The sequence below is a fragment of the Somniosus microcephalus genome, chromosome 28 (genome assembly GCF_052327205.1).
Source record: "Somniosus microcephalus isolate GS21.2 chromosome 28, FLI_Smic_1.0, whole genome shotgun sequence".
Classification (NCBI taxonomy): Eukaryota; Metazoa; Chordata; class Chondrichthyes; order Squaliformes; family Somniosidae; genus Somniosus; species Somniosus microcephalus.
The window spans coordinates 42,959,802-42,974,395 of record NC_141014.1 but is presented as its reverse complement, the minus strand read 5'-3'; the positions used below and the strand labels follow the sequence as shown (position 1 = coordinate 42,974,395).

Here is a 14,594-nt window from a genome sequence, read left to right as displayed (position 1 = left end):
GGGAGTTGTGTTTAGGCCGTGTCTCCGTGGGGAGTTGTGTTTAGGCCGTGTCTCCGCGGGGAGTTGTGTTTAGGCCGTGTCTCTGCGGGGAGTTGTGTTCAGGCCGTGTCTCCGTGGGGAGTTGTGTTTAGGCCGTGTCCGTGCGGGGAGTTGTGTTTAGGCCGTGTCCGTGCGGGGAGTTGTGTTTAGGCCGTGTCTCTGCGGGGAGTTGTGTTTAGGCCGTGTCCGTGCGGGGAGTTGTGTTTAGGCCGTGTCTCTGTGGGGAGTTGTGTTTAGGCCGTGTCTCTGCGGGGAGTTGTGTTTAGGCCGTGTCTCTGCGGGGAGTTGAGTTTAGGCCGTGTCTCCGCGGGGAGTTGTGTTTAGGCCGTGTCTCCGTGGGGAGTTGTGTTTAGGCCGTGTCTCTGCGGGGAGTTGTGTTTAGGCCGTGCCTCCGTGGGGAGTTGTGTTTAGGCCGTGTCTCTGTGGGGAGTTGTGTTTAGGCCGTGTCTCTGCGGGGAGTTGTGTTTAGGCCGTGTCTCTGCGGGGAGTTGTGTTTAGGCCGTGTCTCTGCGGGGAGTTGTGTTTAGGCCGTGTCTCCGCGGGGAGTTGTGTTTAGGCCGTGTCTCCGCGGGGAGTTGTGTTTAGGCCGTGCCTCCGTGGGGAGTTGTGTTTAGGCCGTGTCTGTGTGGGGAGTTGTGTTTAGGCCGTGTCTGTGTGGGGAGTTGTGTTCAGGCCGTGTCTCTGCGGGGAGTTGTGTTTAGGCCGTGTCTCCGCGGGGAGTTGTGTTCAGGCCGTGTCTGTGCGGGGAGTTGTGTTTAGGCCGTGTCTCCGTGGGGAGTTGTGTTTAGGCCGTGTCTCCGTGGGGAGTTGTGTTTAGGCCGTGTCTCCGTGGGGAGTTGTGTTTAGGCCGTGTCTGTGCGGGGAGTTGTGTTTAGGCCGTCTCTCCGCGGGGAGTTGTGTTTAGGCCGTGTCTCTGTGGGGAGTTGTGTTTAGGCCGTGTCTCCGTGGGGAGTTGTGTTCAGGCCCCGTGTCTCCGCGGGGAGTTGTGTTTAGGCCGTGTCTCCGTGGGGAGTTGTGTTTAGGCCGTGTCTGTGCGGGGAGTTGTGTTTAGGCCGTGTCTCCGTGGGGAGTTGTGTTTAGGCCGTGTCTCCGTGGGGAGTTGTGTTTAGGCCGTGTCTCCGTGGGGAGTTGTGTTTAGGCCGTGTCTCTGCGGGGAGTTGTGTTTAGGCCGTGTCTCCGCGGGGAGTTGTGTTTAGGCCGTGTCTCCGTGGGGAGTTGTGTTTAGGCCGTGTCTCCGTGGGGAGTTGTGTTTAGGCCGTGTCTCTGCGGGGAGTTGTGTTTAGGCCGTGTCTCCGTGGGGAGTTGTGTTTAGGCCGTGTCTGTGTGGGGAGTTGTGTTTAGGCCGTGTCTCCGCGGGGAGTTGTGTTTAGGCCGTGTCTCTGTGGGGAGTTGTGTTTAGGCCGTGTCTGTGCGGGGAGTTGTGTTTAGGCCGTGTCTCTGCAGGAAGTTGTGTTTAGGCCGTGTCTCCGTGGGGAGTTGTGTTTAGGCCGTGTCTCCGTGGGGAGTTGTGTTTAGGCCGTGCCTGCGCGGGGAGTTGTGTTTAGGCCGTGTCTCCGTGGGGAGTTGTGTTTAGGCCGTGTCTCTGTGGGGAGTTGTGTTTAGGCCGTGTCTCCGCGGGGAGTTGTGTTTAGGCCGTGTCTCCGCGGGGAGTTGTGTTCAGGCCGTGTCTCTGCGGGGAGTTGTGTTCAGGCCCCGTGTCTCCGCGGGGAGTTGTGTTTAGGCCGTGCCTCCGTGGGGAGTTGTGTTTAGGCCGTGTCTCTGCGGGGAGTTGTGTTTAGGCCGTGTCTCCGCGGGGAGTTGTGTTTAGGCCGTGCCTCCGTGGGGAGTTGTGTTTAGGCCGTGTCTGTGCGGGGAATTTTGTTTAGGCCGTGTCTCCGCGGGGAGTTGTGTTTAGGCCGTGTCTCCGCGGGGAGTTGTGTTTAGGCCGTGTCTCTGCGGGGAGTTGTGTTTAGGCCGTGTCTCTGTGGGGAGTTGTGTTTCGGCCGTGTCTCTGCGGGGAGTTGTGTTTAGGCCGTGTCTCTGCGGGGAGTTGTGTTTAGGCCGTGTCTCCGCGGGGAGTTGTGTTCAGGCCGTGTCTGTGCGGGGAGTTGTGTTTAGACCGTGTCTGTGCGGGGAGTTGTGTTTAGGCCGTGTCTCCGTGGGGAGTTGTGTTCAGGCCGTGTCTCCGCGGGGAGTTGTGTTTAGGCCGTGTCTCCGCGGGGAGTTGTGTTTAGGCCGTGTCTCCGCGGGGAGTTGAGTTTAGGCCGTGTCTCTGCGGGGAGTTGTGTTTAGGCCGTGTCTCTGTGGGGAGTTGTGTTTAGGCCGTGTCTGTGCGGGGAGTTGTGTTTAGGCCGTGTCTCCGCGGGGAGTTGTGTTTAGGCCGTGTCTGTGCGGGGAGTTGAGTTTAGGCCGTGTCTCCGCGGGGAGTTGTGTTTAGGCCGTGTCTGTGCGGGGAGTTGTGTTTAGGCCGTGTCTCCGCGGGGAGTTGCGTTTAGGCCGTGTCTCTGCGGGGAGTTGTGTTTAGGCCGTGTCTCCGTGGGGAGTTGTGTTTAGGCCGTGTCTGTGCGGGGAGTTGTGTTTAGGCCGTGTCTGTGCGGGGAGTTGTGTTTAGGCCGTGTCTCTGTGGGGAGTTGTGTTTAGGCCGTGTCTCTGTGGGGAGTTGTGTTTAGGCCGTGTCTCTGCAGGAAGTTGTGTTTAGGCCGTGTCTCCGCGGGGAGTTGTGTTTAGGCCGTGTCTCCGCGGGGAGTTGTGTTTAGGCCGTGTCTCCGCGGGGAGTTGTGTTTAGGCCGTGTCTGTGCGGGGAGTTGTGTTTAGGCCGTGTCTCTGCGGGGAGTTGTGTTTAGGCCGTGTCTCCGCGGGGAGTTGTGTTTAGGCCGTGTCCGTGCGGGGAGTTGTGTTTAGGCCGTGTCTCCGCGGGGAGTTGTGTTTAGGCCGTGTCTCTGCGGGGAGTTGTGTTTAGGCCGTGTCTCCGTGGGGAGTTGTGTTTAGGCCGTGTCTCTGTGGGGAGTTGTGTTTAGGCCGTGTCTCCGCGGGGAGTTGTGTTTAGGCCGTGTCCGTGCGGGGAGTTGTGTTTAGGCCGTGTCCGTGCGGGGAGTTGTGTTTAGGCCGTGTCTCTGCGGGGAGTTGTGTTTAGGCCCTGTCCGTGCGGGGAGTTGTGTTTAGGCCGTGTCTCTGCGGGGAGTTGTGTTTAGGCCGTGTCTCTGCAGGAAGTTGTGTTTAGGCCGTGTCTCCGCGGGGAGTTGTGTTTAGGCCGTGTCTCTGCGGGGAGTTGTGTTTAGGCCGTGTCTCTGCGGGGAGTTGAGTTTAGGCCGTGTCTCTGCGGGGAGTTGAGTTTAGGCCGTGTCTCTGCGGGGAGTTGAGTTTAGGCCGTGTCTCTGCAGGAAGTTGTGTTTAGGCCGTGTCTCTGCAGGAAGTTGTGTTTAGGCCGTGTCCGTGCGGGGAGTTGTGTTTAGGCCGTGTCTCCGCGGGGAGTTGTGTTTAGGCCGTGTCTCCGTGGGGAGTTGTGTTTAGGCCGTGTCTCCGCGGGGAGTTGTGTTTAGGCCGTGTCTCTGCGGGGAGTTGTGTTCAGGCCGTGTCTCCGTGGGGAGTTGTGTTTAGGCCGTGTCCGTGCGGGGAGTTGTGTTTAGGCCGTGTCCGTGCGGGGAGTTGTGTTTAGGCCGTGTCTCTGCGGGGAGTTGTGTTTAGGCCGTGTCCGTGCGGGGAGTTGTGTTTAGGCCGTGTCTCTGTGGGGAGTTGTGTTTAGGCCGTGTCTCTGCGGGGAGTTGTGTTTAGGCCGTGTCTCTGCGGGGAGTTGAGTTTAGGCCGTGTCTCCGCGGGGAGTTGTGTTTAGGCCGTGTCTCCGTGGGGAGTTGTGTTTAGGCCGTGTCTCTGCGGGGAGTTGTGTTTAGGCCGTGCCTCCGTGGGGAGTTGTGTTTAGGCCGTGTCTCTGTGGGGAGTTGTGTTTAGGCCGTGTCTCTGCGGGGAGTTGTGTTTAGGCCGTGTCTCTGCGGGGAGTTGTGTTTAGGCCGTGTCTCTGCGGGGAGTTGTGTTTAGGCCGTGTCTCCGCGGGGAGTTGTGTTTAGGCCGTGTCTCCGCGGGGAGTTGTGTTTAGGCCGTGCCTCCGTGGGGAGTTGTGTTTAGGCCGTGTCTGTGTGGGGAGTTGTGTTTAGGCCGTGTCTGTGTGGGGAGTTGTGTTCAGGCCGTGTCTCTGCGGGGAGTTGTGTTTAGGCCGTGTCTCCGCGGGGAGTTGTGTTCAGGCCGTGTCTGTGCGGGGAGTTGTGTTTAGGCCGTGTCTCCGTGGGGAGTTGTGTTTAGGCCGTGTCTCCGTGGGGAGTTGTGTTTAGGCCGTGTCTCCGTGGGGAGTTGTGTTTAGGCCGTGTCTGTGCGGGGAGTTGTGTTTAGGCCGTCTCTCCGCGGGGAGTTGTGTTTAGGCCGTGTCTCTGTGGGGAGTTGTGTTTAGGCCGTGTCTCCGTGGGGAGTTGTGTTCAGGCCCCGTGTCTCCGCGGGGAGTTGTGTTTAGGCCGTGTCTCCGTGGGGAGTTGTGTTTAGGCCGTGTCTGTGCGGGGAGTTGTGTTTAGGCCGTGTCTCCGTGGGGAGTTGTGTTTAGGCCGTGTCTCCGTGGGGAGTTGTGTTTAGGCCGTGTCTCCGTGGGGAGTTGTGTTTAGGCCGTGTCTCTGCGGGGAGTTGTGTTTAGGCCGTGTCTCCGCGGGGAGTTGTGTTTAGGCCGTGTCTCCGTGGGGAGTTGTGTTTAGGCCGTGTCTCCGTGGGGAGTTGTGTTTAGGCCGTGTCTCTGCGGGGAGTTGTGTTTAGGCCGTGTCTCCGTGGGGAGTTGTGTTTAGGCCGTGTCTGTGTGGGGAGTTGTGTTTAGGCCGTGTCTGTGCGGGGAGTTGTGTTTAGGCCGTGTCTCCGCGGGGAGTTGTGTTTAGGCCGTGTCTCTGTGGGGAGTTGTGTTTAGGCCGTGTCTGTGTGGGGAGTTGTGTTTAGGCCGTGTCTCCGCGGGGAGTTGTGTTTAGGCCGTGTCTCTGTGGGGAGTTGTGTTTAGGCCGTGTCTCTGTGGGGAGTTGTGTTTAGGCCGTGTCTGTGCGGGGAGTTGTGTTTAGGCCGTGTCTCTGCAGGAAGTTGTGTTTAGGCCGTGTCTCCGTGGGGAGTTGTGTTTAGGCCGTGTCTCCGTGGGGAGTTGTGTTTAGGCCGTGCCTGCGCGGGGAGTTGTGTTTAGGCCGTGTCTCCGTGGGGAGTTGTGTTTAGGCCGTGTCTCTGTGGGGAGTTGTGTTTAGGCCGTGTCTCCGCGGGGAGTTGTGTTTAGGCCGTGTCTCCGCGGGGAGTTGTGTTCAGGCCGTGTCTCTGCGGGGAGTTGTGTTCAGGCCCCGTGTCTCCGCGGGGAGTTGTGTTTAGGCCGTGCCTCCGTGGGGAGTTGTGTTTAGGCCGTGTCTCTGCGGGGAGTTGTGTTTAGGCCGTGTCTCCGCGGGGAGTTGTGTTTAGGCCGTGCCTCCGTGGGGAGTTGTGTTTAGGCCGTGTCTGTGCGGGGAATTTTGTTTAGGCCGTGTCTCCGCGGGGAGTTGTGTTTAGGCCGTGTCTCCGCGGGGAGTTGTGTTTAGGCCGTGTCTCTGCGGGGAGTTGTGTTTAGGCCGTGTCTCTGTGGGGAGTTGTGTTTCGGCCGTGTCTCTGCGGGGAGTTGTGTTTAGGCCGTGTCTCTGCGGGGAGTTGTGTTTAGGCCGTGTCTCCGCGGGGAGTTGTGTTCAGGCCGTGTCTGTGCGGGGAGTTGTGTTTAGACCGTGTCTGTGCGGGGAGTTGTGTTTAGGCCGTGTCTCCGTGGGGAGTTGTGTTCAGGCCGTGTCTCCGCGGGGAGTTGTGTTTAGGCCGTGTCTCCGCGGGGAGTTGTGTTTAGGCCGTGTCTCCGCGGGGAGTTGAGTTTAGGCCGTGTCTCTGCGGGGAGTTGTGTTTAGGCCGTGTCTCTGTGGGGAGTTGTGTTTAGGCCGTGTCTGTGCGGGGAGTTGTGTTTAGGCCGTGTCTCCGCGGGGAGTTGTGTTTAGGCCGTGTCTGTGCGGGGAGTTGAGTTTAGGCCGTGTCTCCGCGGGGAGTTGTGTTTAGGCCGTGTCTGTGCGGGGAGTTGTGTTTAGGCCGTGTCTCCGCGGGGAGTTGCGTTTAGGCCGTGTCTCTGCGGGGAGTTGTGTTTAGGCCGTGTCTCCGTGGGGAGTTGTGTTTAGGCCGTGTCTGTGCGGGGAGTTGTGTTTAGGCCGTGTCTGTGCGGGGAGTTGTGTTTAGGCCGTGTCTCTGTGGGGAGTTGTGTTTAGGCCGTGTCTCTGTGGGGAGTTGTGTTTAGGCCGTGTCTCTGCAGGAAGTTGTGTTTAGGCCGTGTCTCCGCGGGGAGTTGTGTTTAGGCCGTGTCTCCGCGGGGAGTTGTGTTTAGGCCGTGTCTCCGCGGGGAGTTGTGTTTAGGCCGTGTCTGTGCGGGGAGTTGTGTTTAGGCCGTGTCTGTGCGGGGAGTTGTGTTTAGGCCGTGTCTCTGCGGGGAGTTGTGTTTAGGCCGTGTCTCCGCGGGGAGTTGTGTTTAGGCCGTGTCTCCGCGGGGAGTTGTGTTTAGGCCGTGTCTCTGTGGGGAGTTGTGTTTAGGCCGTGTCTCTGCAGGAAGTTGTGTTTAGGCCGTGTCTCTGCGGGGAGTTGTGTTTAGGCCGTGTCTCTGCAGGAAGTTGTGTTTAGGCCGTGTCTCTGCAGGAAGTTGTGTTTAGGCCGTGTCTCTGCAGGAAGTTGTGTTTCGGCCGTGTCTCCGCGGGGAGTTGTGTTTAGGCCGTGTCTGTGTGGGGAGTTGTGTTTAGGCCGTGTCTGTGTGGGGAGTTGTGTTTAGGCCGTGTCTGTGTGGGGAGTTGTGTTTAGGCCGTGTCTCTGCGGGGAGTTGTGTTTAGGCCGTGTCTCCGCGGGGAGTTGTGTTTAGGCCGTGTCTCTGTGGGGAGTTGTGTTTAGGCCGTGTCTCTGTGGGGAGTTGTGTTTAGGCCGTGTCTCTGCAGGAAGTTGTGTTTAGGCCGTGTCTGTGCGGGGAGTTGTGTTTAGGCCGTGTCTCTGCAGGAAGTTGTGTTTAGGCCGTGTCTGTGTGGGGAGTTGTGTTTAGGCCGTGTCTCCATGGGGAGTTGTGTTTAGGCCGTGTCTCTGCAGGAAGTTGTGTTTAGGCCGTGTCTCTGCAGGAAGTTGTGTTTAGGCCGTGTCTGTGCGGGGAGTTGTGTTTAGGCCGTGTCTCTGTGGGGAGTTGTGTTTAGGCCGTGTCTCTGTGGGGAGTTGTGTTTAGGCCGTGTCTGTGCGGGGAGTTGTGTTTAGGCCGTGTCTCCGTGGGGAGTTGTGTTTAGGCCGTGTCTCTGCAGGAAGTTGTGTTTAGGCCGTGTCTCCGCGGGGAGTTGTGTTTAGGCCGTGTCTGTGTGGGGAGTTGTGTTTAGGCCGTGTCTCTGCGGGGAGTTGTGTTTAGGCCGTGTCTCTGCGGGGAGTTGTGTTTAGGCCGTGTCTCTGTGGGGAGTTGTGTTTAGGCCGTGTCTCTGCGGGGAGTTGTGTTTAGGCCGTGTCTGTGCGGGGAGTTGTGTTTAGGCCGTGTCTCCGTGGGGAGTTGTGTTTAGGCCGTGTCTCCGCGGGGAGTTGTGTTTAGGCCGTGTCTCCGCGGGGAGTTGTGTTTAGGCCGTGTCTCCGCGGGGAGTTGTGTTTAGGCCGTGTCTCCGCGGGGAGTTGTGTTTAGGCCGTGTCTCTGCGGGGAGTTGTGTTTAGGCCGTGTCTCTGCGGGGAGTTGTGTTTAGGCCGTGTCTCCGCGGGGAGTTGTGTTCAGGCCGTGTCTCCGCGGGGAGTTGTGTTTCGGCCGTGTCTCCGCGGGGAGTTGTGTTTAGGCCGTGTCTCCGTGGGGAGTTGTGTTTAGGCCGTGTCTGTGCGGGGAGTTGTGTTTAGGCCGTGTCTCTGTGGGGAGTTGTGTTTAGGCCGTGTCTCTGTGGGGAGTTGTGTTCAGGCCGTGTCTCTGCGTGGAGTTGTGTTTAGGCCGTGTCTCTGTGGGGAGTTGTGTTTAGGCCGTGTCTCTGCGGGGAGTTGTGTTCAGGCCGTGTCTCTGCGGGGAGTTGTGTTCAGGCCGTGTCTCCGTGGGGAGTTGTGTTTAGGCCGTGTCTCCGCGGGGAGTTGTGTTTAGGCCGTGTCTCTGTGGGGAGTTGTGTTTAGGCCGTGTCTCTGCGGGGAGTTGTGTTTAGGCCGTGTCTCCGCAGGGAGTTGTGTTTAGGCCGTGTCTCCGCGGGGAGTTGTGTTTAGGCCGTGTCTCCGTGGGGAGTTGTGTTTAGGCCGTGTCTCCGTGGGGAGTTGTGTTTAGGCCGTGTCTCCGCGGGGAGTTGTGTTTAGGCCGTGTCTCCGCGGGGAGTTGTGTTTAGGCCGTGTCTCTGCGGGGAGTTGTGTTTAGGCCGTGTCTCCGCGGGGAGTTGTGTTTAGGCCGTGTCTCTGTGGGGAGTTGTGTTTAGGCCGTGTCTCCGCGGGGAGTTGTGTTTAGGCCGTGTCTGTGCGGGGAGTTGTGTTTAGGCCGTGTCTCCGTGGGGAGTTGTGTTTAGGCCGTGTCTCTGTGGGGAGTTGTGTTTAGGCCGTGTCTCCGCGGGGAGTTGTGTTTAGGCCGTGTCTGTGCGGGGAGTTGTGTTTAGGCCGTGTCTCCGTGGGGAGTTGTGTTTAGGCCGTGTCTGTGCGGGGAGTTGTGTTTAGGCCGTGTCTCTGTGGGGAGTTGTGTTCAGGCCGTGTCTCTGTGGGGAGTTGTGTTTAGGCCGTGTCTCTGTGGGGAGTTGTGTTTAGGCCGTGTCTCTGTGGGGAGTTGTGTTTAGGCCGTGTCTCCGTGGGGAGTTGTGTTTAGGCCGTGTCTCTGTGGGGAGTTGTGTTTAGGCCGTGTCTCTGTGGGGAGTTGTGTTTAGGCCGTGTCTCCGTGGGGAGTTGTGTTTAGGCCGTGTCTCTGTGGGGAGTTGTGTTTGGGCCGTGTCTCCATGGGGAGTTGTGTTTGGGCCGTGTCTCTGTGGGGAGTTGTGTTTAGGCCGTGTCTGTGTGGGGAGTTGTGTTTAGGCCGTGTCTCTGTGGGGAGTTGTGTTTAGGCCGTGTCTCCGCGGGGAGTTGTGTTTAGGCCGTGTCTGTGTGGGGAGTTGTGTTTAGGCCGTGTCTCCGTGGGGAGTTGTGTTTAGGCCGTGTCTCCGCGGGGAGTTGTGTTTAGGCCGTGTCTGTGCGGGGAGTTGTGTTTAGGCCGTGTCTCTGTGGGGAGTTGTGTTCAGGCCGTGTCTCTGTGGGGAGTTGTGTTTAGGCCGTGTCTCTGTGGGGAGTTGTGTTTAGGCCGTGTCTCCGTGGGGAGTTGTGTTTAGGCCGTGTCTCTGTGGGGAGTTGTGTTTAGGCCGTGTCTCCGTGGGGAGTTGTGTTTAGGCCGTGTCTGTGCGGGGAGTCGGTTGTTGGGGGGTCGGTGAGAGGGTGAATCACAGCGAGGAATCGGAGACCCAGACAGTCAGCAGACAGATAGGGAACTAAATCATATCAAAGCACGGTCACTCTGAACTCTACAGCAACCGAGAACCAGTGTAATGAGGCAAGTCACCATTTCCAGAATATTCAAAACACTGCCATTGATTCGATCAGATTTCATATTTTCACCACAAATCAGTTTCAAGTCAATCTCACTCGATTTGGTAAGTGTTGCGGCATGGTGAGAGGCTGCCCCTCCCCCACCTGGGGGGGGTGGGGGCCCTGGGCTGCTGACGGAGCTTTTCGCTTCCCCCCTCCCGGTGTAGAGCCCCCTCATTCCCCCCCAATCCTCAATGTCCTGTTCCTGTGGGGACACAGACACTCCCAGTACTTCACCCATCATGCATTAGTCGATATAGGTTATTCAACTGTGGGGGCTTCACAACCAAGGCTGATGCCGGAACAGGACCCCGGCACTCAGGGTAATTGCAGCGAGCGTGGCCTCTGCCAGGATTGGAGTAGGGAGCCTCCTCGAACACCATGGTGAAGCAACACTGGTAAAGCTGTGGAAAATTGAGATCGTAAAACAAGCACCAAAACCAGCAGGACAGCCTTGCACTGTGCTCCAAACACCCAATCAAACACCAAGCTGCCTGCTACCTGACCCCATGACCTCCTCCGTGTCAGGCTCAGCACAGAACTCCCCCAATCTCAACAATCGGAGCTCGGGTAGTGTGGTCCCACATCATCACTGCTCGAGGTGAAAAGAGCGTTAGAATTCTCCCTGCAATCGACACAATCTACCGTTCCCCTACCCTGGGGGCGGAGTGACCTTTACATAGAAACATAGAAGATAGGAGCAGGAGTAGGCCATTCGGCCCCTCGAGCCTGCTCCGCCATTCAATGCGATCATGGCTGATCATCCAAATTCAGTACCCGGTCCCTGCATTCTCCCCATACCCCTTGATCCCTTTAGCCTTAAGAAATATATCTAACTCCTTCTTGAATATATTTAATGAATTGGCCTCAACTGCCTTCTGTGGTAGAGAATTCCACAGGTTCACCACTCTCTGGGTGAAGAAATTCCTCCTCATTTCTGTCCTAAATGGCTTATCCCTTATCCTTAGACTGTGACCCCTGGTTCTGGACTCCCCGACCATCGGGAACATCCTCCCTGCATCTAGTCTGTCCAGTCCTGCCAGAATTTTATAAGTTTCAATGAGATCCCCTCTCATTCCTCTAAACTCCAGCGAATACAAGCCCAATCGACCCAATCTCTCCTCATACGTCATTCCCTACAAATACTGATTTCTTTCAGTTCCTCCCTTTCATCAGACCCTATGTTACCCGACATTTCTGGGAGGTTATTTGTGTCCTCCTTTGTGAAGACAGAACCAAAATATGTATTTAGTTGGTCTGCTATTTCTTTGTTCCCCATTATAAATTCCCCTGATTCTGACTGCAAGGGACCTACACTTGACTTCACCAATCTTTTTCTCTTCACATATCTATAAAAGCTTTGAGTCAGTTTTTATGTTCCCTGCAAGCTTACTCTCATATTCTATTTTCCCAATTTATATGTCCTCTCCTTGGCTCTTATGCTATCCCTAATTTCCCTCGTTAGCCACGGTTGAGACATCTTTTTTGTTTTATTTTTATGCCAAACTGGGATGAACAAATTCTGTAGTTCATCCATGTGGTCTTTGAATGTTTGCCGTTGCCTATCCACCGTTAACCCTTTGAGTGACATTCCCCAATCAATCCTACCTAATTCACGCCTCAGAATCCTGTCAGAATTTTATAAGTTTCAATGAGATCCCCTCTCATTCTTCTAAACTCCAGCGAGTACAAGCCCAATCGTCCCAATCTCTCCTCATACGTCATTCCTGCCATCCCAGGTATCAGCCTGGTGAATCTTTGCTGAACTCCTTCCATGGCAAGAACATCCTTCCTCAGATAAGGCAACTAAAACTGCACATAATACTCAAGATGTGGTCTCACCAAGGCCCTGTACAACTGGAGCAAGACATCCTTGTTCCTGTACTCAAACCCTCTCGCTATGAAGGCCAACATACCATTTGCCTTCTTAACTGCCTGCTGCACCTGCATGCTTACCTTCAGCGACTGGTGCACAAGGACACCCAGGTCTCATTGCACTTCCCCTTCTCCCAATCTATTGCCATTCAGATAATAATCTGCCTTCCTGTTTTTGCCACCAAAGTGGATAACCTCACATTTATCCACATTATATTGCATCTGCCATGCTTCTGCCCAATCACCCAACCTGTCCAAATCATCCTGGAGTTTCTCGGCATCCTCCTCACAGCACACACGCCCACCCAGCTTTGTGTTGTCTGCAAATCTGCAGATATTACATCTAGTTCCCTTGTCTAGATCATTAATATATATTGTGAATAGCTGGGGTCGTAGGACTGATCCCTGCGGTACCCCACTAGTCACTGCCTGCCACTCAGAAAAAGACCCGTTTATTCCAACTCTTGGCTTTCTATCTGCCAATCAGTTCTCTATCCAAGTCAATACCTTGCCTCCAATCCCATGTGCTTTAACTTTACACGCTAATCTCTTATGCGGGACCTTATCGAAAGCCTTCTGAAAGTCCAAATACACCACATCCACTGGTTCTCCCTTATCTATTCTACCAGTTACATCCTCAAAAAATTCCAGTAGATTGGTCAAGCACGATTTACCTTTTGTAAATCCATGTTGACTTTGTTCGATCCTGTCACTGTTTTCCAAGTGTTCTGCCATTACATCTTTTATAATGGACTCTAGCATTTTCCCCACTACCGATGTCAGGCTTACCGGTCTGTAATTCCCGTTTTCTCTCTACCACCCTTTTTGAACAGTGGGGTAACATTAGCTACCCTCCAATCCATGGATACTGTTCCAGATTCCATCGAATGTTGGAAGATGATCAGCAATGCATCTACTATTTCCAGGGCCACTTCCTTAAGTACCCTAGAATGTAGATTATCAGGCCCTGGGGATTTATTGGCCTTCAATCCCGTCAATTTCCCTAACACCATTTCCCTACAAATACTGATTTCATTCAATCCCTCCCTTTCATCAGACCCTATGTTCCCCGACATCTCTGGGAGGTTATTTGTGTCCTCCTTTGTGAAGACAGAACCAAAATACCCTGGGGGGGGGGGGTGACCTTTACCCGGGGGGTGGGTGGGGGGGGGGGGGGGGGAGGGGGCAGTGACGACCTTTACCCTGCGGGGGGCGGGGAAGAGGGCAGGGATGACCTTTACCCTGGGGGGTGAATTGGCTTGAATCTGTCGAGAACAGTTTCAGTGTTCGGATCATTAAAAGATTCCCGTCACCGGGCTGCACTTGCACAAGGCCTGGGGCCGAAGACAGGCTGCTTCTGGGGGGGGGGGGGGGGGGGGGGCAATGGGGGAAGGGCAGGAAATGCAACGCTTTTCAATAAATGACACGGCTGTACACGGGCAGCAATCTCCGCACCTTTTATCTTCGTCCTCCTGTTCCTTTTCGCCAAGATGGGCACAGCAGCAGTTTCTTCCTCCTGATCCTCGCTCGATTCTCCTACTGTGAAGATCTCAACCTTCTTCTCAATTTCCTGCACCTCCTCCTGGATAGCAGCAACCTCATCACCCCCTGGAATCAGAAGGGACAGCATTCATTTCAATTCCCAAATGGGGCAAGCCAAAACCCAGTCAGTGTCTGTGGAACCGTACCCCAGTGAGAGTCAGTGTCTGTGGAACCCGTACCCCAGTGAGAGTCAGTGCTCTGTGGAACTGTACCCCAGTGAAAGTCAGTGCCTGTGGAACTGTACCCCAGTGGAGAGTCAGTGTCTGTGGAACTGTACCCCAGTGAGAGTCAGCACCTTCAGGAACTGTACCCCAGTGAGAGCCAGCACCTTCAGGAACTGTACCCCAGTGAGAGTCAGCACCTTCAGGAACTGTACCCCAGTGAGAGTCAGTGTCTGTGGAACTGTACCCCAGTGAGAGTCAGTGTCTGTGGAACTGTACCCCAGTGAGAGTCAGTGCCTGTGGAACCCGTACCCCAGTGAGAGTCAGTGCCTGTGGAACCCGTACCTCAGTGCGAGTCAGTGTCTGTGGAACTGTACCCCAGTGAGAGTCAGCTTCTGTGGAACTGTACCCCAGTGAGAGTCAGCACCTTCAGGAACTGTACCCAAGGTGAGAGTCAGCACCTTCAGGAACTGTACCCCAGTGAGAGTCGGCACCTTCAGGAACTGAACCCCAGAGAGTCGGCACCTTCAGGAACTGTACCCCAGTGAGAGTCAGCACCTTCAGGAACTGTACCCCAGTGAGAGTCAGCACCTTCAGGAACTGTACCCCCAGTGAGAGTCAGCACCTTCAGGAACTGTACCCCAGTGAGAGTCAGTGCCCGTGGAACTGTACCCCAGTGAGAGTCAGTGCCCGTGGAACTGTACCCCAGTGAGAGTCAACACCTTCAGGAACTGTACCCCAGTGAGAGTCAGCACCTTCAGGAACTGTACCCCAGAGAGAGTCAGCACCTTCAGGAACTGTACCCCAGAGAGAGTCAGCACCTTCAGGAACTGTACCCCAGAGAGAGTCAGCACCTTCAGGAACTGTACCCCAGTGAGAGTCAGCACCCGGGGAACTGTACCCCAGTGAGAGTCAGCACCTTCAGGAACTGTACCCCAGTGAGAGGTCAATGCCATCAGATGAGGAGAAGCAGTGGGTAAAGCACTGATGTTTGTCTGGGGGAGACAGGGAAGAAGAACAATACATGTGGTGAGTGATTGGCCATTACGGAAGTGACGCCGACCTCTCCACTTTGGTTTCTTCTTCACGGTTCGGGAGGCAGTGGCTGACATGGAGTCTGTGCTGGACTTTGGGTCCAGAATTCGGTGATTCAGGTGCTGGGAATGCTGATCCACGGAAGCAATGAGAGACAGACACACAAAAAAGTAAAAGAAGGAAAGGTGGAGACTTAGTGTTAGTGTGAAGGCAGTGAAACAGCTGGATGGGAAATGGGGGATGGGATCTGGTCAGGGAACTGTACCCCAGTGATGGTCAATGACTGTGGAATGGAGGCGGGGGCACCGGGTTTGGGGGGGGGGGGAGGGAGGGGGGCGTTACGGGGGGGAGGGGAGGGCGGTGTTACGGGGGGGGTCAACTAGTCCTGGGACTCAG

The 14,594-nt window shown here is 55.9% G+C and overlaps 1 protein-coding gene across 1 annotated transcript in view; it reads right to left on the bottom strand.

Annotated features, from left to right (window-relative positions):
- Nucleotides 1-14,355, bottom strand: part of LOC147099686 (tubby protein-like) — a 33,828-nt gene extending 19,473 nt beyond the window's left edge. Inside the window, exons 1-2 of the mRNA XM_085969059.1 lie at nt 14,227-14,355; nt 12,916-13,068 (exon numbers count right to left, since the gene is read on the bottom strand). Coding sequence (XP_085825185.1) covers nt 12,916-13,068; nt 14,227-14,275 — 202 coding nt within the window. The 5' untranslated portion in view covers nt 14,276-14,355. The remainder of the gene's footprint in view (nt 1-12,915; nt 13,069-14,226) is intronic.
- Nucleotides 14,356-14,594: the final 239 nt, after the last annotated feature.